Source organism: Protopterus annectens, chromosome 13.part0 (assembly GCF_019279795.1).
Source record: "Protopterus annectens isolate FY-2018-M chromosome 13.part0, PAN1.0, whole genome shotgun sequence".
Taxonomy (NCBI): domain Eukaryota; kingdom Metazoa; phylum Chordata; order Ceratodontiformes; family Protopteridae; genus Protopterus; species Protopterus annectens.
Genome location: NC_056747.1, coordinates 776,344,282 through 776,368,725, shown reverse-complemented (window position 1 = coordinate 776,368,725; position 24,444 = coordinate 776,344,282). Strand labels below are relative to the sequence as shown.

The 24,444-nt window shown below is 40.1% G+C and overlaps 1 protein-coding gene across 6 annotated transcripts in view; it reads right to left on the bottom strand.

Annotated features, from left to right (window-relative positions):
• The window catches only part of ABR (ABR activator of RhoGEF and GTPase), a 2,680,879-nt gene that overhangs the window by 733,339 nt on the left and 1,923,096 nt on the right, over nucleotides 1-24,444 (bottom strand). For all 6 annotated transcript variants that reach the window (XM_044054480.1, XM_044054482.1, XM_044054481.1 and 3 more), the window contains one exon: nucleotides 15,519-15,659. In XM_044054480.1, coding sequence (XP_043910415.1) covers nucleotides 15,519-15,659 — 141 coding nt within the window. The remainder of the gene's footprint in view (nucleotides 1-15,518; nucleotides 15,660-24,444) is intronic.

The window sequence follows — 24,444 nt, the reverse complement described above, 5'->3', positions numbered from 1 at the left end:
TGAATTCTGATGAAGTGGACATCCACGGTGATGCAGCGGTAGCGTTGTTGTCTCACAGCAAGAGGTTCTCCCATTCGATTCTCGGCTAGAGTGCAGGGACTGCCTTCTGTGTGGAGTCTGCATGTCCTCACCACGGTTGGGTGGGCGTTCGAAAGACATGTGTAAATGGGCGTGCCTTCGCTGAAGGTTGAACGTCGAGCTGGCACCTCGGCATTCATCAAAAAATCTACTGCCAATCATTAGCGGATCGGAGTTCCGCTGTGGCGCCCCCTAACCGGGAAAAGCTGAAAGACAACAACAGCATTGAATTCTGATGAAGGTTCTTTTGATGACAATGTGTCTATTCCTCAAAGGAAGTTATTACTAACACTTTGCAAAGATAAGAATTTACGTGTTATAAAACCAGATAAGGAGGGAACGGGTTGTAGTTATGTCAAATTGTGATTATGCCCACAAAATTAATGTTTTTTTGCTAGATGACACTTTGCATGAGAATGTTTCTTTAAATGTAGTTAATATCTCTTATTACAAGATTGATTTGACACTTAAAGACAAGACAGGTCAAGGACAACTAAGGCCAGAGATGGGTGATTTTCTACAAACCAAGTATCCGAGGGTACCGAGTATTTTCAGGATCCCCAAGATACACAAAGACATTCGCAACCCCCCCATGAGACCCAATAGTCAGTGCAAAAGGTTTGAAAATGCATGCTCTTGCCAAGTGCATAGACTTTATGTTAAAGATGCATTGAAGTGTGAAAGCCACCTTTGTATTGATTCATGGCATCTTTTAGAGAAAATGAATAGTTTAGATTATGAAGAAAACATTACTTTTTTAACTGTTGATGTGGTCAACTTGTTTAATTCTATCCTACACGATTTAGGAATTTCTTTTCGATACTTGTCACTTTCATAATAATGAAGTGGGGGTTTTGGTTACCCTTATGGAATTAGTTCTTTAGAACAATTTCAATTTTTTTCAAGATGAATATAAGTCAGGCATTGCTATGGGTGCTGTGTGCACACCCATTTTTGCCAACATTGTCATGCTTGTATGGAAAAAGAAATGTATTTTTCCCTCTATGTTCAACAAGTGGAAGCTATATTGCCATTATATTAATGATTCACAGTCTACATCAACAGTACCACCAACTTTTTAAAATTCACTTATCTACACCAGGTTGAGAGTATTAATTATATGGATGTCAACATCAAAAAAGACTTAGATAAACATCAGTTTGTGAGTGATTTATTTAGGAAACCGACTTATGGTAACACCCTCTTACATTGCCTCAGTTGTCACCCTGAACATGTGAAAAGGGGCATTGTGAAGGGCCAATACGTGAGGATTGCATGTATGGTCACTAATGAAAAAGAATTTTTAGTGGTGTGTGATAAATTGAGGGAAATGTTTTTAGGTAGAGAGTACCCGATTGAACTGGTAGATAAGGTTTATGGTGGAAGTGAGAGAAAAAAAAGAGGACAGGGAGCCCTAGTTCCTATTCTTAACAACTTGGAAGTTGCCACCACTGTAAATTCTGGAGTGAATAACAGAAATTTAGCAAATGGTTATGTTTATTCCTTTGTTATGAGGTTTACCACAGATCATGTCCATATTCAAAACATTATTTTTAAAAACTGGAATATTTTATGTGGGCAGGATGACACTTTGCTAAAGCTGGGTGCTGAACCTCGGATTTTATTTAAAAGAGGTTACACTGTTAAAAATTGATTAGAGATGAACCACTCAGTTGTTCTGAGTAATAGGAAAATAGCCATGAGAAAGTGTGGACAGTGTTCACAATGTGCCTTTATTTTGAATACAGACAAAGTCAGGGTGAACCAGGTGACCATTAAAATCAATGCTTCTTATACTTGTAGTTCAGTGTGGGTGGTGTATGTGGCTCTATGCTCACAGTGTGACAGTTTCTACATAGGTAAAACAAAAAGAAAGTTTAAGGAGTGGCACTTAGAAAAGCACTCCTCCCACGAGTTTAAGTTTACTGTCATTGATGGGGTAAATAGAGATCCCAAGGGAGGTCCTTGGGTGGATTTATTGGAATTCAAAGAGTTAAAAAGGCAGATAAAACTTAATGCCCATATACCCCCTGGCCTCAATGACAGTATCAGCATTGCTAGCTATCTTAAACTACGTTCTTATGAGATTTAGGGTACTGTTTGTGACATCTTAGAGTATGTAGAGTATGTTTTTTGAATTATTGAGTTATTTTTTATGTTTTTTATTCATTACATGTTTATGTTAGACATCGTAGTAAATATTGTTTTTTATGTTTGTGAAATCTCAAGATCTATATGACAGCGTTATATAGATTTACTTTAAGAACAGTTTGTATGATGATTTTAATGTGATGTAATGATTTAGAGAGTTTCTATTGGTTGGGGACATCATGTGATTGATTCAAATGTATTTATAACAGTGTCTTGGTTTGCATTTTAATCAATCTGAAGAAGTCTATTGTTATACTCTGACGAAAGCGCTAAATTGGATTCTATTATAAAGTTTCGTGTTTTATCGGAACTTTTGTGTTTTGGTATTATTGTGGTGATTTCATACTGGTTCCAGTGGGTTTTAAAACTGATATTCCTGCAAAAATTATTTATGTAATGCAGTATGCCCCAATGCATCCAGTGTATGTGTGGGTGAACAACTTATAGGAAATACTGTGAAAAAGTCATCTTGAGGGATGGGAAAAGGCGGGACTTTCTGGGTTAACAAATGTTAAACAAAAATATAGGATTTGAGTGAATGCAAGGAACAAGGGCCATCAGTATTGGTGTTTTGTAAGGGTTCCTATTACTTGATCGAACGTTTAGGTTAGCAAATATCTATCAATCTGGTAACAGCGAAAGCAAAAAACCACAAACGGCCGATTTAGTGCAGGGAAAGAATTCCCTTGGCCGTTATGCGGATTTTGCCCCTTTCCCTACTGTAGAGTGATCTTGGAGTTAGTATATTTAGTTAGGGCGGGTGGGGGGCACAAAGCTCCCCTCACTTTATTTTGGTTTAATTTTTTTTTTTTTTTTTTTTTGCGGCCAAGGGAATTCATTCCCTGCATTAAATCAGCTGTTCACTCTTTTAATTTTTAGATATTACCAGTCGACATTTAGGTATTTGCTAAACTAAACATTCGATCGGGTAATATAGACACTTTAGTAAAATGTGCACATGTACCAGAAACTTCTCATGTAATAGTATTTCATATCAACAGCATGTTACCTCTGTTTTACCTAATACCATTTACAAAAAGAGTCTGTCAACACAAAAAACTCATCCAAGTCCTTAAGTATGATTCAGGTGGTGCCATTCCCCCCTCCTGTACAAACAGTATTACTAAAATACATTTTACAGAATGTATACTTGTAATTACTCAGTAAATGCTGTTAAATGCAATTAAATAACCACTTTTACTAATGGTTTTACATTACATAGCAAACTAAACGTCTTGCTGTCTCACTGCAGTTTCTTGACACACTGCCAACCAGACAGCAGCAAATGAACTAGTAACATAAGTTTCCTATTTACTTTAAGGTCGAAACATGGCCCACTGCTTTTAACAATTGCTCAAACTACTTCCTCAGAAGGATGGACATAGATATAAGTGAGGCTTTCTTCTCTGACCAATCTAAAACATCTTGTATATTACAATATACACTTCTTTTAGGTCAGCATTCCTCACTTCAAGTCACATGTTCCACAGTGAGTTATCTGGGCAGCTACTTTTCTAGGATACAACAAAATCATGGGACACTATGGTATATGTCTAAACATACTCCTTTCACAATGGGGCTCAGTCTGTGTTGTATCCCAGTTTTCTTCTCAGGGGTACTCAATAATAAGACAAAAGAGATCTCATCCAGTTAGGTTCATGGGTGTCCTGTTACATTCTACACGCACAGTTGATACAAGATTGCATCGAAGGCTTTTTGAGGTCAGAGACATTGTTCTTCAGAAATAGAATGCTTCTTAAAGCATCCTTAATAGCACTTGTCATGCACTGATGCAAAGCAATGGAAAATTACACAGACACTTTTTTTAAGATTTCCTTCACAGCACAGAAATCTGCAGAGGAACTCTCTTCCTTCAAGTATCAGCCTCTCCCCTCCATCATAGAGGATTACTCGTAGTATGTAACCCATCAAGTATGTAACACGTATCAAAAACTATGCCTTTTGCATATGCTCAACAAATAAATGACTACTGAAACAATACAGAGTAATAATACTCATGGAGACTAGTATAAAAGTCAAGAATACTGACTCACGTTATGCTAGGGGTAAAAAGTGTCACTCATGATACATCCCTTATGTGTCTTCATCACTTGTTAGATATGACCATAAAGCATGCTCCTTCAAAATAAAACTAAACCTGAGATCCCTTACACATAAGGTACCATTAGACATTTCTTTAAGACATATCACCTACTCCTAAATGATACACTAGCAATCTTCAAATACCCGCCAAACCCAGTTAACTCCACTGCATATGCAGAAATGTACACTACCACACTATAGCATAGATGCAGAGATGTAGCTGTACCCCACAGGAACAAGTGCAGGGCAAACCCCAAAACCAAACCCACATGGTGGAACCATAAATATCAACAAGCTGTATAATAAAAGGAAAAGAATTTTGGCCCAAAGTAAGAACAGTAATTCCCAAAATGTTAGAGCAATTGTCACTGAAATAAACAAACTCAGAAGCTTAATAAAATCCATCCAAGCCAAGTTTGAAGCTAAAATAGCTATCCAAGCCAAAGATAATCAGAAGGCATTTTTAAGTTATGTTCGTAAACTGAAAAGCACAATGCAGCTATGCACTGAGCTGATTTTGAATACATACACTGACACTGAATATATTGCAAACCTGCTGGATGACAAATTTAGCTCTAACTTTTACCCCTCTCTGTCCCTCAAGATATATCTGAAACTGTGTCACCTCCATCTATTACACAAGATAAAAAAGCCCTATCAAAAGCTAAAAATACTGCATCGGTGTGTCCTGACAATATCCCTGGATTCATCTTAAACAGCATGAAGCATAATTTAGACACACCCCTAACAACACTGTTCAATCTCAGCCTCCATGCAGGTTTTATACCAGCTACAGTCATTCCCCTGCAAAAGGGAGGACCTTCCACAGACCCTTACTTCTGACCATCTTCAGATGCAAAGCCATGGAAAGACTTATCATGGAATTAATTAAACAGGACATAGTGAACCCCCAAATACTGGACTCATCTCAGTTTTGATTTGTCAAGGGCAGGTCATGCTTACTCAACCTGGGTTTTTTTTTTTTTTGAAAATGTCACCAAAGCAATGGATGAAGGCAAAATGGTACACATCACATACTTTGACCTGGCCAAAGCTTTTGACACAATTCAGCTCTCAGGCACATTAGAAAAGCTAGATAAGCTGGTGGTAAATCCTCATGTCACCAGCTGGATTGCCAACTGGTTCACAGATAGGACACAGACAATCAAAACAGGGGAAGTTACCTCCACAAAGAGACTAGTCACCAATGAAGTCCCCTAGGAGTCTGTGCTAGAAACTTTGCTGTTTGGCATCTACTTTTCTGAAGTAAAAGCCAATACCAAAGGGCTCTGGCTGAATAAGTTTGCAGATGACTGCAAGTAAGGAGCTGTCACTGAATCCCCAATTGACTTAGCCATCCTTCAGGAAGGTTTGTCTCAAATAATTGTCTCAAATAACTGGTCTCAAACTCATGGCCTGAAACTAAATGCCAAAATAGGCATTATTGTATTCTTGGGGAAATAATCTAACCCCAGGGAAATACCACATTGACAATACACCCCTAAGAGTTGACCCAATTGTTCGGGATTTGTGTACTTTTGTAGACAGTGACCTAACTTTTGACCAACATGTGTCTACTCTTGTAAAAAAAGCCCTTCTATATTGCACAGCTGATAAACAAAGGGATTGTGTCTAGCTCCAAGGATGCCATTGCTCCCCTATACTCAGCCCTCATTAGACCAGTCATCGAATATAAAGCCCCCTTTGGCATGTATCTGTCCAGACACATGCAACAACTGGAACGCCCACAAAAATACCTTCCTAAAAGGAAACAAGGCCTGAACAACATTGTCCTACATGGACCAACTAAATGGCCCACCACTATATCCTGTATCCTACAGACTGCTAAGAGATGGGCTGTGTCTGGCATACAAGGCATCCTCCAACCAATCACTGATGGATGTACTACACATCAGAAAGTCAAATGGCATCAGAAATAAACAATCTAGCGATCTAAACCTCTTCTGCAACATGAACAGAATGATTTGGAGGGGCAGGTACATCTTACAGAGGATACTGCTACTGTGGAACAAACACCCATCAGCATAAAACAAATTTCATCACTCTCCATATTCAAGTGCAACTTAGATCTATGGATGGGAAAAGAAAAGTTATGTACTTACCAGAATATTATATCCATGTTGTCCGATTTTTATCTGATTCATACATATGGGTTGTCAAATCTGACATCGGCACTGAAGCTTCCTCGTTCTTGGATACAGAGTTCTGACTCCACCCCCACCCATAATTTTCTGTACTCCACTTTAGCAGCTCAGATCAAATTTGCCCCCCTCGTGTGCCATATCTGAACAATCCAAAAGAAAAAAAAAACAATTCAGATAGTTCCTATCTGTACAGAAAAAGAGCGGTTACAGTCTCACATGACTGTGCACAGACAAGGAATAAAGGGTCTTACTCAACCATCCCAAAACCATAGGTGACAATATGGAAGGGAGCAGGATGGAGGGAATTTCAACCAGACTAAAATGGGACAACAAGGATCTAATGTTACGCTAATTACTTAACTTTTGTATCCAATGTTGTCTTGTTTTGTCTGTTTCAAACATATGGGACAGAATCCCAAGCTGTCACACTGGGTGGTATCGAGGAATGACATGCCTGAGCATGGTGGAACCAAAGGAAGAATGCGACATGGACTGTATATCCAGCTTATAGTGAGTCACAAAGGTGTGTACTGTGGACCAAGTGACTGCAGCACATATATCATCAATAGAGAATCCTTTAGAAAAGGCTGTAGAAGTAGACAGTGCTTTAGCTGAATGAACTTTAGGTTTACTAAGGGCACATTTTTCTTATTGTAGACAGGAAATACAATCTGATAACCATTTTGATAGAGTAACTTTAGCCTAGAGAATGATATGAACAACTGATCACCTCTTCTGAACTGTTTTGTTCTATGAAGACAGAATCTGAGTTGTCTGTGGATCTTTTAACATATTCAGGATGTACTCTCCTTTGTTTGAATATTTAGGGAAGAAAACAGGTAAGTTTATGGACTGGCTAAGATTTAATTTGGATGCCACCTTAGGAATAAATGATGCATTGGTTCTAAGAGAGACTCTATCTTAGTGGAAAACTAAATAGGGAGGCTTACATATGAGCGCCTGCAACTCTGAAATTTGTCTAGCTGATGTAACTGCTACTAGGAAAACTGTCTTCCAAGTCAGGAACTTTAAATCTGCTTTGGCTGTGGGTTCAAACGGAAACTGGGTCAAACCTTGCAGCATAATGGTAATGTACTGAGAAGGATCTGGGTCTCTAATGGGGGGGGGGGGGGTTAACAGTAAAGTTGCCTTTCAAAAAGGCTTTAGCAATTTTCAGTGAAACTATTGGAGTGTCCTTGTGTCCAATATAAAAATTTGAAATGGCCACCATCAATCTTGACAGTGGAATAGCTGGATCCTTAATCAAAGAGCTCAGATAAAAATTCTAGTACAGATGTAGAAATAGAGAATCTCTTCCATTTGCTCTGGTACATCTTTCTAGTGGCAAGTTTCTGGGAAGTATAAAGAATATTGACTATCTCAGGTGAAGCCTGGCATCTTTAGCTACATTTAGAATTGGAGGTACCATGTGGTTACCTTCATGGCCTTCTGATCCAGAGGAAGCAGTCTAAACGGGTGAGTTAATATGTTTGGAAAGTGGTCCAACATCCATAAGGGATGTACTAAAGGAGGCCATACGTAGGGGATCTATGTCTGCTGGTGCCAAAACAAGACAATGAGGATCACCCTGGCCTTGCACTATCTTGCTTTCTGTATGAATTTGTTCATTAGAGGCAAAGGTGGAAAGACATACAGGAGTTCCAAGGGTCAGCTGTGGACCAGATCATCTGCCAGTGATTGATCCTGTGGAGGGATCAGGGTAAAATAGCTACTGCATTTGTTGTTGAGATAGGACGCAAAGAGTAAGGCTGGCACTAGTGACTGAAAATCAAATGTGCCACTGATGTATTGAAAGATCACTTGTGAAGCATCAGGACAGTTCTGCTTAATTTGTCTGCTAACACACTGGTAGACTCCAGGATCTGTGCTGCTACTAGCCCAATGCCAAACTCTTGTGGCCTCCCGACACAGAGGATAAAAAATAGGACTCCCTCCGTTTGATGATGTACCATACCACTGCCATGTTGTCCGTATGTATGGAGATCACACCTTCCGGGAGGAGATCCTGGAATGCCTGCAACACTAGGAGGACCAACCTCAACTTCAAGACACTGATATGAAGATTGGCCTCTACGGGTGACCAAATACCTTGAACTATTCTGCCTTCAGAATGCCCCCCTCCTCCCCCCACCCTAGAAAGGAGGCATCCATGATTACCACCGTTACCTGTGAATCTGAGTGGGTGACCTGCAGTTACTGTTGAGGAACGTTACCCACCAGGCAATGTGTTGTCTGCAAACTTGAGAAACTTGTACTTTTGCATGCAATGGACGACTGGGCCGAGACCATTGTACTGCTAAGTACATTGCAATACCCTCATATAATATCTGGCTAAAGGAGCCATCAGAATTGTGGAGGCCATGAAACCTAAAAGATGCAACACTAATCTTGCTGGTGACAGATGATGTAGTAGCTGCATGGCTGTGAGTTGGAGTGAGAAAACTCTTGACTGGGCAAGGGTCACTATCTAACATGTGGTGTCCAGGTGGTATCCTATGAATTCTATTTCCGAGATTGGGGACAGATGGCACTTTGGAATATCCACAGTTATATACAGGGGTCCAGTAGCAACTGGAGCACCAGGTCCAGATTGTAAAACAGTAGATGCTCGGAGGTAGCCATTAGGAAACAATCAATGAGATATGGGAATGCCTGGACCCTCAGCAGATGCAGGTGATCTGCCACCACTGCCATGATCTTGGTGAACACCCTGAGGGCTGTGGCGAGACTGAAAGTCAGGGCTTGGAACTGTTAGTGATTGGTTTCCAGCTGTAAACAGAGAAATCTCCTGGAGTGCCTTGCTAACTTGATATGATAAGTAGACATCCTAGAGATCTGTGGAGCACATCCAATAATCTTTCCTCAGCAGAGGTAAAATGGTCTGAATTGTGACCATCCGGAATTTTACCTGTTTCAGAAACTTAGGTAACTGAGGTCCAGAATGGGCCAGAGACTTAGGTAACTGAGGTCCAGAATGGGCCAGAGGGCCTCTGTCTTTTCTGATACATAAAAGAGCTTCAAATAGACTCTGTATTCTAACTGGTCTTAGGGGACCGACTCAATGATTTTTTTTCTAGCAGCTTTCTAACTTCTATGGCTGCTCAGTCCCATTAACTGGGTGAAACATCAGGGACTTTTTTCCTTTTCTGAGGTGTAAGGGAAAAAGGAACTGAACAACCTCTGGAAATTATCTTTAGAACTTAAGCATCTGAAGTTAGTTGTGCCAGGCTTGTGGATGCAAAGATAGGCATCCCCCGCAAATACCTCCAGAGTGCAGCAGTCGGGCAACAATTCAGGAGTGCTGATGGACTTTCTCAGTGAAAGGACCATGAAAACCCTGGCTGTGTGGCCCATCTCTGCCTCTAGGGCATCCCCTGTTAGTATTACCTACCACTTTGGCAGTTATGGTAAAAACCTATGATTTAAAGAACCACATCTTTTTCCCTGATTTTTGATACTTGGAAAAGATCTTTGAGGGGTTGAAAAGCAGACTCCCACTGCAGAGAGAGTCTTATCATCCTGTTGGCTGCTTGTGAGTGTTTCTTTGACTTTAGGTCCAAAAAGACTTGAACCATTCTAGTGGCATTAACAAAGGATGACTTAAAACCTTCTGCAAAATCACACAGATGCATCCAAGCATGATGGCACATAATGTCATTGCCTGCTGCTCTGGCTATGCCATTAGCTGCACTGGAGAGCAAGCACATGGCCACGTTCAATGTGGATTGTAGGGTAGAAATCTGGGACCCACTGTTTTTATGAACATCCACAGACAATACCATTGAAAGAAATTTGGAGATCTCTTTGGTCATGTTTCTCTGGAATCTGGTCTAATAAACTAAATAATTTAGCGATCTAATATCAAACATTGCTGATGCATAGGCCCAGTTCCCAAACCTGTCCATCACCCCCAACTCTCTGTTGGGGGGTGAACAGAGGAACCCTCTTCAGATAGTTCCTTTCTTGTGGCTGCTGCTACCACCACAGCTTCCACTGGAGGACCCTTGCTCTAATCCTTCCTGCCCTTGGGTGCAGCTAATATATGATCCACTTTTCTTGGGTATGGGTTCCACCTCGTCAGGGTCCTTCCATGCCTGTTGAGCCATAAGGTCGATAAGATCAATGGGTGGTACCACACAGGACGATGTTGTGCCAGAACCAAAAGCTTCCAAGAACACTGACTGATTAGGTGAAGGGTCTTAGGATGACCATCCTCCTCTTTCCTTCATCAATTCAAGGATATAGCAAAACCAACATCTTCAGAGAGGGATTGAGGGGAACTCGCCCTTTCCTCTAAGTCAGTGTATTTCATGAAAGACTTTGGAGAAGAGTCTATGTGCTTCATTTTGCACATCCATTCTTATGATGATCTTCTGGGGGAGTAACAGAACAGTCCGAATCAGATAGGGAACTGACAAAACAGATGCTCTCAGAAGCCCTTGGAACTGACTATCTCCATCTGGCAAGATGAACAGGAGAATCCCGTAGGGGTTTGCGTAGAACTGACCCAGTTGGAGATACTTCATTTTTGGAACATTTTTTTAAAGCCTGAAGATTCAAGCTATTTCAAAGACAGTGGTAAGACAACAGAAAAGATACTTGGGGGGGGGGCTATGAAGACAGACAGACACACACACACACACACACACACACACACACACACACACACACACACACACACACACACACTATCCTAACTATACTAAAGGTAATAACTATAAGTATATCTAACAACTATCCGCGGTGGTGGTGCTGCGGTAGTGTTGTCGCCTCACAGTAAGATGCAATCCGGTTCAATTCTCAGCTAGACCGTCTTCTGCTTGGAGACATGAGTGAATGGGCATACCTTAGTTGAAGGTTGTGCATCAGTGCTGGTAACTCGGTGCGTAAAAATCAACTACCAATCATTAGCGGACCGGAGTTCCGCTGTGGCAACCCCTAACCGAGAAAAGCCGAAAGACACAAACAAATATCTAACAACTATATCTAAATCTATATTTTATATATATATATATATATATATATATTTTTTTTTTTTAATACAGAAATCACACTAAAATGAACAGATTTCTATTGATAGAGAGAGAAAACTCTCTCAGTAGAAGGAGGAAGTCAATAACTAAATGTAAGGATATAACATTCTGAAGTTTCCTCTGACATGTTTGATTACTTCAGGCAGCAAACGAGATTTGAGCTACTATAGTGAAGTACAGTGAAATAGTGAAATATGGGTAGGGAAGAAATCACAGCTCTCATTTCTAAAAGGTTTCAGATTTGGCGCCAAGGTTGGATCCACTTAGATCCGACAACATATATAGGTTCATAGATTAGTACTAGCCTAACTGCCTTTGTGGGCCATTTTAATCCTAGATAATTATCCCATTTGAGAATCAAATCCTGCACCTTGTGTCTGTAAGGTAAACACACCTAAACCATTATGTCAACCTGCCTATGTTTTGAAACAGATGAAAATAGACAATATTGGATCAGAAAACTTACTCCAGGATTGCCTCTTGTACTACTAATGGACAGAGGCGGTTCCTAAATGCTTTAGCCTGTGCATGGGTCCCCTAAAATTAATTATGGTAGGATCCCAGATATTCTCATTAGGGATAATATACAATTATCAACCATGAGATGGAGAAGGCCAATCTACAACCAAATGAGGTAGGCCATTTCAAGCACAAAAAGGGAAAATGGATAGGCTTAAAATGGCCCGCAAGGGCAGCTAGCCTAGTACTTACCTATGAACCTATATAGAATTAAAGAATCTCAATTTCTTTTTGAATGCCAAAATCTGCCAGCTGGGCAATCAATATAGCATTACATAGAATCAATACTAAAAGTATCCTTACGTTTCTTTTTTTTTGCTCCCTGAGAGCTCAACATACATCCAAACAGCCCATTTACTCTTGGGGGAGGGGGTCAGGCATTTACAGGCTAGGTAAGAGCCCTTTGACCCCATTCATTCCTGCTGGAAATCCCAGTCGTCCCTCCATTCCCTGGCAAGAGTCTGATGTCAGGCAACCCTGTGCAAATGCACTCAAGACAGTGTGGGCTCAGTCAACTCAGACCCCAGTGGATGTAACACCTAGTGCTCCCCCGCTAGGTATCACCCTTGTATCAACCTAAAATCTAACGTAGCCTTAACTTTTGAGTATGCAATGTGGTTAGTAGTACCTCACTTTTACTCAGATCGATTAACAGTACTGATAAGCTGAATATGATGATGTGTATATAATACAGATGTAAACTACAGTATTCAGTTAAAGAAACACAAGTGGTCTAGGATTAGTTAAACAGCAGTGTGTTAGTATAGTAGATCTGTCAGGGAATACAAACTAATTAAAATGTGTACACAGACTTTTAAAGTTACTTTAGTTTGTGCCTTTCATAAGTAAAATTTAAGGAGCATGTACAAAACAGAAACATTCTAATTTTAAAACATTTATGTGTAAAATATTACATCACTTTCATAGGGAGTAATCCCTCCTGTGCTCTCTCATACCCAAAATTAATCAAGTCCAACAGTACACAGTCTTGATGTCTTTCGGCTTTTCCTGGTTAGGGGTCTCCACAATGGAACTCCGCTAATGACTGGCAGTGGATTTTTACGGTGCTGAGTTGCCAGCCCGATGCCCAACCTTCAAAGAAGGCACACCCATTCACGCACGCACCTACCACCTGCATGTCTTCAGATGTCACTCGACCATGGGGAAAACATGCAGACTCCACACAGAAGGGCGCTCCAGCCGAGAATCGAACAGGATAACCTCTTGCTTTGAGGCGACAATGTTAACCACTGCACCACCACAGCCCCTAGTACACAGTCTTGAGGAATAGCAATAATTTGTTTTACATACAGACAAATGTTTCCTTTTTTCAGTGGTTGTACCACTTCAGTGTTAGAATACTTAAACAGCTATGGTGTGTGGTACAGACACAATTACAGGGAGAATGCCCCTCTACAAAAATTTGCTTATTTTGTTTTACATAGCTCTCCGTATAAAGTTATACATAACTTAAGTGCTACAAACTTAGGTTGCTCTGTTTTGTGTGTTTCGGTCGCTCTCAAGTTTCTCTAACTGGTATATTTAGTTTTAAAACTGGTATATTTAGTTTTAACTATATCTCAGCTAAACAAAATGGAGCCATTTGCCAGTCAGTGCTGACAGGAGACTGTATATCAGTGCAGGACAGTGTTATGGGCTGCACTATACTTCAGCCTCTGCTAACACAACAATAATATCAGTTATCTGTCATCTGTTATCTGGGAAGAATAGCCGTGGCATGGCTAGCCACTGGGCACAGTGTGAGCATTGGCTCTAGATGGTTGCCACACTGCTGATGTGAAACCCCGACCTCATGTGCAAAACATGGAAGCGGGAGTTATAGATGGATGGTCGTCAACATGTGGAGCTGGAAACACATTTTGTTTTACTTTATTTCATTAAAGAAATTCATTGGATAAGTACACACATTAGTGCTGTTATCCCACATCTGTGCAGCTCTCAGTAAAGAAACTCAGAGTTGTACTTCTCTGGGAAACTCCAGTTCCAAGACTAAACAGCTGCAACTAGAAAGAGAAAAATACAGCTGCTGTTGGTTAATGCTCTCCTGCATTTAAATCAGTAGTCTAACATTTAAAATAAAATACTGGATCAGTGCAATACATTCACTCTCTAGTTTTTTCCCTCATCTTAACTACTTCTATAGAATATCTTAAGCATAAGAAGTCATTCTGATATGCAGAACCTGATGCTGTGCTATTCTCTTCCCTGCAGTATGAACATCGACGGAATACAAGACAAGTAGTAGCGGTGACAATCTCAGCATCCTTATGATGCCATTGCATTACAGAAGGAACAGCAGGTAAATAAGTTTACAGATGAAAAAGATACATACTAGCAATTAAAGCTGACATACAGAGGCAGCATTTAGGTCAATTTAGTATGGTTAAGCTATATTTCGTTAAGCTGTTGTAGTAATTCTGGCAATTAGGTTCTTAAGATGCAGAGTAATTTAACTGCTACTGTTCGTGTCAACTTCTGATAATGTGCAAACACCTCACTCTAAGGCCTAAACTACGCAACCATTCAAACTGTTTTCTGCACTGTCTTACTTCAGAAAAATATTCTGCAGAAGAAAAAGAAATTATCAACAGATTTCAAGTGGTCAAAAAGATTCAACTGAAAATAAATAACAACATCATCACTGTTAAATTACTGCTGCTTAAACACAGCCAATTGGTGTCTCTTGGTTTGGTCACACATGGTTTCATTGTCACAGTCACATCAGTTGAGTTAGACAAGTTAATGAATACTGTGACCTACTATTACATTTATTTTAAGTTATAAAGAAAAAAAATTAAATTTGTTACCGATGCTATTGTTCTGATAGCTTTGGGGGCAACTTCTCCATGAACTGCTCATAAAACTGCCAAACGGCATTGCAGTGCTGTAGTGTGGTCAGTATATACACTGGCTCTGCACTGAGAAACATGGTTAGACAAGGGGCCCAGGGGTGTACAGTCACTGAGCAGCAGTGCCATTTGACAATTTTATGAGTGATGTGTGCAAAAACTGCAAATGGAGCTATCAGGATTGCCAGCATAAGGAGAAAGTTTATTTTATTTTATTTTTTTTTGTAAAACTTTGAATAAAAAAAGCAGTAGGGACCATTACTCATTTAATAAGTTAGAAGCTATGCTAAAAGCTGTTTTAGATCTTCACTAACATTGGCACCACTAGGAGAGTTTCTAAAAAGGAAATAAGTAATTCAGATACAAGAGTCTATATACGACGAGCTTCATAATGCGCATCTGTAAACATGGTTTGATTGTATTACCTCTGTACCTCCTGTCCTCTGCAACACTCTGTGCCGTGGGCACTGTATACGCCTTCCCACCCCCGGTCACACTAGACTGCAAGCTTTCATGTATACATTTGTAAGCCAAACTTTGGGACAAACTGTTGACTACTATGTGAAGCTGTACTTTACCTCCCCTTTGGGTGTAGTAACAGTTGCCCTCCTTGGGTCAATTTCTTCATTGATGCTGGACAGGAAATTCTGTGAAATTCGGAGTGCATCTTGAAGCAAGGGATAATCTGGATGGTCACTTGGAGTATGTTTTATAAGGTCCTGAAACAAGAGTTATAAAAGTTTAGATAGTAAAACACAGGTAGCCTGAAGGACTTTATGGCCAAATGTGTAGAAGTGGCCACATTATACACTTGGCTCACCAAACATTGGAAATGAACAACATACAAAACAGATTTCATATGCACACTTGTATGTTAAACTCTATGAATATCTGCATCTAAGTTTGTGTACAATAGAAATAAAATAATAACAATAACAATAACAATAATAATAATAACAATAACAATAATAATAACAACGAAAAAATGTTTTTATTGACCAGGAACACAGACATCTGAAAAGCAAAGAAAGTTACCAGATAATTAAACTGGCTGAAAGTTTTGCTTGCATTTTCAGTAAGTGGAGTTGTATGACCAGTGTCTTTGACATTACACTTGGACAGCCATTAGAACATACTCAGTAAGTCTCACCTGAAAGGTGGTATCTTCAAAGTGCAGCATGTTCATTTCAGTGCACTACTCTTGCCAGTACTGAACTAACAGTCCAAGTTCCAGGTATGGGGCTAGAATTTAGGGCCCTTACGGCCCTTTTAACTTATGGTCACAGAGGGAAATGCTGGGCAATCTTGTATGTTTTTTTTTTTTTAACTGCAACCTGAACATGGATGCAACTTAATTAGTGGCAAACTGGAAAAGAAAGGATGAAGGTTTTCTGACACACTATCAAAAAAAGTGCGACCCTACAGACTAGACCTTGGGGAATTATCAGCTTCCTGCCAGTTAAAACCCAAGTTTGTTTCAATGCCTGCAGTACAAAAAATATTGTATATCTCAATGAAATAAAATTTAGATTTCTTACACAAAAACAGCTAATAATCAACAGAATGATGCTGAATATTCCTCAGCATACAAAAAAGTATATGTTTTTTTTTGCAGGCATCTCCATTTGCATGAATCTTGCATTGCAAGAAGGTCATTAATTGATGTGCTTCTAAATAAGCACATATATGCCCCCCTCAGCGAAAAATAAATAAATACTTTTTTGAAACCGAGACACAGAGTTTGTAGTACTGCTATAGTCATTTTATCAAAGCTATCCTTAGGCAATGATGAAACAATTATGCCAGCATTAGAAAAAAATATGGAACATCTGGATAAAGTAAAAGTTAGATTTCTTACACAAAACAGCTAAAAATCAGAAAAATGAGACACAGTAATCTGGGACTGTTCCCCTTCCTCGTCATGCAAAAAATATATATATATCCACTGTTTTTATGGAGGTAACACGTAACTGCATGTATCATGTATTGCAAAAAGCTCAATAATTGCTCTGCATTTATGTAAGTATAGATATGTTCCCCCCCCAAAATAAAACTATTGTTTAAAATCATGACACAGTATTAGCAGCTCTGCACTAATTTCACTAAAGCTATCCTTATGCGACCTTGAAATAATTACATGCTTGCAGCATATAATGTAGGGGCGGTATACTGTGACACAGGAAAAGCTGAGGAGAGCAAATCTGAGAAAAAGAACCCATAAATTAACCCTCGACAAAAAGGCAAATTATAATATATATTTTAATTAAAAAGTACAACTCAGAGATGTAGTAGAAAAGTTATCCACAAATTCTTATTTCTTTTTTATTTCCTGCTTACTGGCTCATTATTGCTTTTTATATCTATTGTTTTGGACATGCATCATGTGTAGCTTGCTTGATGTATATATTGAGGCAGGAGATATGGCTTTAGTTGGGATGTACTATTTTTAAAACAATCAACATGGATATAAGGAATGTAATGAAAAACAATCTAGACTATCTGCTGGCAAAAAAACTGCTCCAGGCGGATATTTTGCCTGAACTTTTGCTAACACCAGCGGTGTCACGTCAGTGAAACATTCTTAACTGATGGCCCAGCAGGAGCAGATCATGCTTGCAAATTACTGATCCAATTATAGAAACTTGAGAGTCAACATACTGGTGACAGCAGCATGCCAAAGTCTTAGCCCCAAGACTATCCAGGCTACTGCTGTGCCACAAAAGGTTCTGAATGACAGATCCACTCATCTACTTTCATGAGACGCATGATGCACATGCATCTTTGTGACACTTCTTTGCAGATGTTGTGTGGATTGTACAACACAGGGCAAGAACATGGCGGAGGGGGAATGCTTAGCACTGCACAATGGCCTGCATTTCCTGTATGTTCCATGACACTGTCTACGCCAACTGCTTTTATGAGAGCTGAGCACTTAAACCAAAAGCTATACGTGGGTCTGGGCAGCCAAATATACACACTGTGTGGGATGAACTATGTGGATGGGGCAATAAATACCAAATGCATAACAAGAGTGGGTGTAGGCCAGACGTGTGAAATGGTTAACAAAACAACACACACACACACACACACACACACACACACACACACACACACACACACAATGTACTAGCCACAGAGGAACAAAAGAAGACCATGGAATTGTCCCATGGTGGCTCTTTTGTCACCATTTTCACAAAATGATAAAAAATAAAGTATACAAATCCCACGTCAAATGCCTGCAATTTAAGTTAGCACTGAAAGTTTTTTAAATGCGTTAGATGACAGTTTCATTACCTGGGTCTAGCTTTATCATCTATTTTCCTTTTTCTTGGTTTGACTTGGTTCTGATAATATTAATTCATCTCCCCTGCTGTTGATGGCCCTGTTGCTCTGCCTTCTTGAATCGCTAAAGCTTTGCTGTTAGTTGACAGTTATATGGGATGTGCAGAGGTCTTCTCTCTAATAGCAGCTTCCCCTTGGGGTTTTTCTCACAATCATGAACACTTGGGGGGGGGGGGGGTTCAGATGGCTAACTGGAGAAAGACTGGCACTACAATTGGCAATGCCATTTCACCTACCCTGCCCATCCCACTACTTCTGGTGCTGCTCCATGGCAGTCAAGATCCATTACAACTTAAAAGACAAAAGCACCAAAACACAGTTCTTTCCGTTACAGTACCACTAAGGTGATCTGTATGAGACGAGATGAGGGAGAAATTAAAGTTATGTACTTACCATAATTTTAGATCTGTGCTGTCATATTCCATCCATTCCTCTACTTATGGGTATCAGATCCAATATCCAATCTGTCCTCAGCCATTTTGAAGCTTAGGATCCAGTGCTCCAGGTCCTCCCCCTACCCATAAATCCCTTGCATAGAAGGAGTTACCTCAGATGAAGTTTGCCCTCGGTTAAAACACCTAAATTTATCCTTAATAGTAATGAATAAGCATTTACTCAGTAGTCAAAGACTAATGGTGAAGAAACAGCAGGGAAAGTATCTAAATCTTTGAGAGTCAAGGCAAAATTAATCTGACCCTTCTTATGAAGAAAATTGAAAAACAAGATTATTTGACAGAATTACAACATGGAAGAGGAATGGAGGGAAGGTAGTAGAGGAATGGACAGAATATAACACCACAGATCTAACATTATGGTAAGTACATTAACTTTCGCATTTGATGTTGTCTTTTTTATCCATTCCTCTACAAATGGGACAGAATCCCTGGTTACTTTCATAATTGGGAAGCTTCACAGAAGGATATTCCAAAACACAGCTGAAACAAAGGAAGTCTTGCATCTGGACTGAATGTCCAGTTTATAATGAGAAATGAAGGTGTGAACTTTAGACCAGGTGGCCACAGCACAAATGTCATCTATGGGGACAGTGGAGAAAAGGGTGGTAGAGGAGGCCATTGATCTTGTTGAATGAATTTTGGGTGTTGAAGGAAGGGACAATCAATTCTGTTGATAGACAAAAGAAACACATTGATTGGAGACTTTGGATACAGCTTGTCCCAATTTATATTTCAAAAAGGAAATGAAAAGCTAATCAGACTTTATGAAGGGAGCAGTGTGATGCAGAAAAAATGCAACTGACAATGAAAGTCCTGCAGATGTAAGGTATAGCTTTTTGAGAAATTTGGGAAAAATAATAACCACAACAATTGTGTGCAAAGATTAATAGCTTGATAAATGGAAGACTCAGAAACCACTTTTGGCAGGAAGGATGGGTTGTTCTCAAACAGACTCTGTCCTGGAGATTTAGAAGAAAGTATATGTAGTTCAGAAATTCTGCTGGCAGAAGTTACAGCTACCAAAGATAAGGTTTTCAAGGATAGATACTTCAAATCAGCCGTAGCATCAAGTTCAAAAGGGGGTCCCATCAAGGACTGCAAAATAACGGAGATCTCCCATGGCAGAAATGAATCTCTGAGCAGAGAAAGTAGAAGGAAGGTACCTCAGAGAAAAGCCTTGGATAGTCTAAGAGAGGCTAAGAGGATGTGATCTTCTCCAATGTGAAAAGAAGAAATGGCAGCTAACTGAACCTTGACAGTAGAATAACTAATCCCTTCTTGAAAATGATGAGTTAGAAAGTCTAGTAGTGTGGAAAGAGGAGCTGAAAATGGGTCAAGATCTCTCTCAGCTGCCCAAATAGAAACTCTTTTCTACTTGCTTTTGTATACCTTCCTGGTCAAAGCTCTATGTGAGGAAGATAAGATGTTTATGATGGGAATGGAAAGCCTGGACAGCCAAATCAACATGGGAATTGGAGAAACCATGTGGTTAGAGTGTTCCAATGTCCTGGTGAGGCTTGCCAGGTGGGTGAGATATTAAGTTTGGGTTCAAGCCCAAGTCCCGAGGAGAGTGAACTAGATGAGGCAAGAGGAAGGGAAACCAGGCCAATGAGGGGCTATGAGTATGACTAAGACTTTCAGTGCCAAGGCTTTCTGAAGAAACTTTGAAATCAGAGGGAAAAGAGTGAAAAGCATAAAGAAGTCCCAGGGCCAAGAGTCATCCCTGGCTGACTCCCCTCATAGGGGATCAGAGCAAAGAACTTGTTGCATTTTGTGTTCAAGGGAGAAGTGAACAGATTGCAACAAGGATGGCCCCCTTGGCTGGAAATTTGCTCTGTCATAAAGGCGTTCAGTGGCAACTCATGAGGATCTGCTCAACCTGTCCACCAGAATATTGGACTTCCTGGGATATGTACTGCTACTAGAAAACATCGAGAAGATATTGCCCATTGCCATATTCTCATGGCCTCTTGACACAAGGGTTGGGACTTGGTTCCTACTTGTTTGTTGATTTACAAAATGACAGCCATGTTGTCCATTTGAATGGCAATCACATCCAAGAGGGAAAACCCTGAAAGGCCTGCAATGCTAGGAGGACTGCTCTAAACTCCATGATATTGATAAGAAGACTTTCTTCTGTATAGGATACCACATGCCATGCAGTGTCCTTCCCAAATAATGCCCCCAACCTAATAGGGAAGCATCCATTGTCACTGTTGCCTTGGTGGGGTCAAAAGAGGAAAAGGGGTGCCCTTCTTGAAGGAGAGGAGTAGTTAACCATCAGCAAATGTGCTCACTGCAAATGTTTGTGAGATTGATTGGGCAGGACATTGGTCGTTGCTTGAGCATCCACTACATTGACAGCATCCATTGTAGCACGCTCATGTAAAATCTGGCTAGAGGGGCTAATATAGTGGAAGTGGCCATGGAGCTCAAAAGGTAGAGAACCAACTTTGCCAGTGGTTTGCTGTGTGACAGAACTTGCTGGGCTTGTAGATGTGGGGATGAGATTCGAGACTGGGAGAGTCACACTGAGTGTTGTGGTATCCAAATGGGCTCTGATAAATTAGAGAGACTGGGATGGTTGTAGATGAGACTTTTGGAGATTTATTGTTATTCTTAGGTTGTGACACAACTGAAGCACAGAGTTCCTGACATGGATGACCAGATTCCTGGATGGGGTGGTTATGACAAATCCAAACAAATAAAGCCAGCAGCTGTTGGTACCAAAGTACAAATAATTTATTACATAATAACTGAGAGACAAATCCCTCAGATGTCAGATATACAATACAGACCGGTTTCGGCTCGACAGAGCCTTCCTCAGTGTAAAGAATTTTTAAATGTCTGCTCACAAAGGCTCCAAACACAGTATATATATTAGCAAAAACCAATCACAATAAGTAATTAGCCAATCATGATTAACAAGTCACAATTGGTCATTAAGACCAGGTGGAAACATTGCCCCAAGTTTTATTATCCATTTCCTCTCCTTAGAAGTCAACAATTCATGCCACTTTGTTTTATCCTGACATTTACCCTTGATATAATCAATAATGCAAAACATAAAACTAGCTGTGGTATGTTTTAGACTATGCTTATATAGTGCATTATTACTACGCTTGTTTTTAATGTCACTGATGTGTTCACCAATTCTAAGACGGAATGCCCTAGAGGTCTGGCCAACATAAAACGCAGAACAGGTACAGGTCACTAAATATATAACCCACCCAGAACTGCAGTTGGCCCAAAAATTGATCTCAAAGATGTCAGGTGTATTCTGACTGCTAAATTCCCCAATACGTGAAACTTTATTACAAAATTTACAGTGGCCACATGGAAAACATCCAACCACTGGAGCCCCTGTAAAAGTTGATTGAGTATAAACTTTGGAATCAGGCAAAGACTTCTTATAGTGACGCAATACTCGAGGCTTTATGAAAATTATCGATAGACATTGGAACATTCTTTTGGCGGATAACAGATTGCATAATTTTCTTAGGGACAGATGTTCTTTTTCTTTCAGAAGGGGACGCACTATTGGGTCACATTTGAGTCACTATAAGAAGTCTTTGCCTGATTCCAAAGTTTATACTCAATCAACTTTTACAGGGGCTCCAGTGGTTGGATGTTTTCCATGTGGCCACTGTAAATTTTGTAATAAAGTTTCACGTATTGGGGAATTTAGCAGTCAGAATACACCTGACATCTTTGAGATCAATTTTTGGGCCAACTGCAGTTCTGGGTGGGTTATATATTTAGTGACCTGTACCTGTTCTGCGTTTTATGTTGGCCAGACCTCTAGGGCATTCCGTCTTAGAATTGGTGAACACATCAGTGACATTAAAACAAGCGTAGTAATAATGCACTATATAAGCATAGTCTAAAACATACCACAGCTAGTTTTATGTTTTGCATTATTGATTATATCAAGGGTAAATGTCAGGATAAAACAAAGTGGCATGAATTGTTGACTTCTAAGGAGAGGAAATGGATAATAAAACTTGGGGCAATGTTTCCACCTGGTCTTAATGACCAATTGTGACTTGTTAATCATGATTGGCTAATTACTTATTGTGATTGGTTTTTGCTAATATATATACTGTGTTTGGAGCCTTTGTGAGCAGACATTTAAAAATTCTTTACACTGAGGAAGGCTCTGTCGAGCCGAAACCGGTCTGTATTGTATATCTGACATCTGAGGGATTTGTCTCTCAGTTATTATGTAATAAATTATTTGTACTTTGGTACCAACAGCTGCTGGCTTTATTTGTTTGGATTTGTCATGTTCTTTGCCGTGCAGCGGTCTTTCGTGCATCCTTTTTGGACTTTTGGGGTGGTTATGAGCCAGTCATCCAGATAAATACACATAATGAATCCTTATAGTTGTAAACAAGCTGCTGCTACTACTGCCATACCAGGGGTCTGTGGTGAGACCAAATGGCAGAGCCCTAAACTGGTAATAACTAGCTCCCAGCCAGAAGTAAATATGCCTCATGGAGCACCTGTCCATTCTGATGTGGTAGCACGCATCCTGAAGATCTATGAAAAACATCCAATCATCTTTGTTCAGCAGTGGAAGTATTGACTGACCTGTGACCATCTGGAATTTTGTCTAAACAAATTTGTTCAAATGATGTAGGTCCAAAATTAGTCTTAGGTCCCCATTTTTCTTTGGCACTAAAAAGAATCTTGAGTAAATTCAGATTTTCTCTGGTCTGGTGGGTCCTCTTGGATTACTTGAATTTTTAGAAGCTTCTCTATTTCTGAAGCTGCAAGTTCCCCTTGACAGAGTGGAACTTTGGGAATTTTCTTTTGAGAATGGAGAGTAGTGTGAGTTGGAATGAAGTAGCCTCTGGTAACTACTCTCTGTGCCCACTTGTCTTGGATAATGGCTGTCTAGACTGTGGAATGCAAAGACAAGCATCCCCAGACTGTCTCCTGAGCAGGACAATCAGGCAACATCTCAGCAACACTGACAGGTCTTTTCGGAGAAGGGACCTCTAAAGCCCTGGTTCTGTGGACCACCTCTGCTTCTTGGGTGATATGCATTGTTAGAGATTCCCCCTCTGCCTCAGGGAGATCACTCTCCAGAGGCATCAAACACAAATTCCTGGAGAAGGTCTACTGGGGAAAAGAGAACCTAATTCCTATGGCAGACAGATTTACCATCCTGTTCACTTTGGGAAATGGCTTCTTTAACTTTTGGAACAAAAAGAATTGATCCATCATAAGTGACATTAATGAAAGACATTTTGAAGTGCTCTGTGAAATTGGAAAGCCGCATCCAGGTATGCCTTCTGATAGATATACCTGCTCTGGCCACACTACAAGCCCCTTCTGTGGCATTATAAATAAGATATGTAGATGCATTAGACATGGAAAGTAGGGTAGCCATCTGACATTGAGGGTCATTCTCTGATCTGCAAATAAGGTCCCTGGAAGACAAGTGGAAATCTCCTTGACCAAATCCCTTTGGAAACGTGAAGTTAAGCACTCTCATCGAGCAAGTGGATGAAGTGTATACCCACTTCTCAAATCTGTCCAGAGTGTGAGATTCTCTGTTTGGCAGATAGACAGAACTATCTTTTGTGAGGTCCTTTTTGGTGGCTAACGTTACCAGGAAGGAATCCAATGCTGGGCCCTTGCTCCAATATGAATTGTCCTTGGCAGCCACTAAAAACGTGTCTGCCTTCTTGGAGATAGG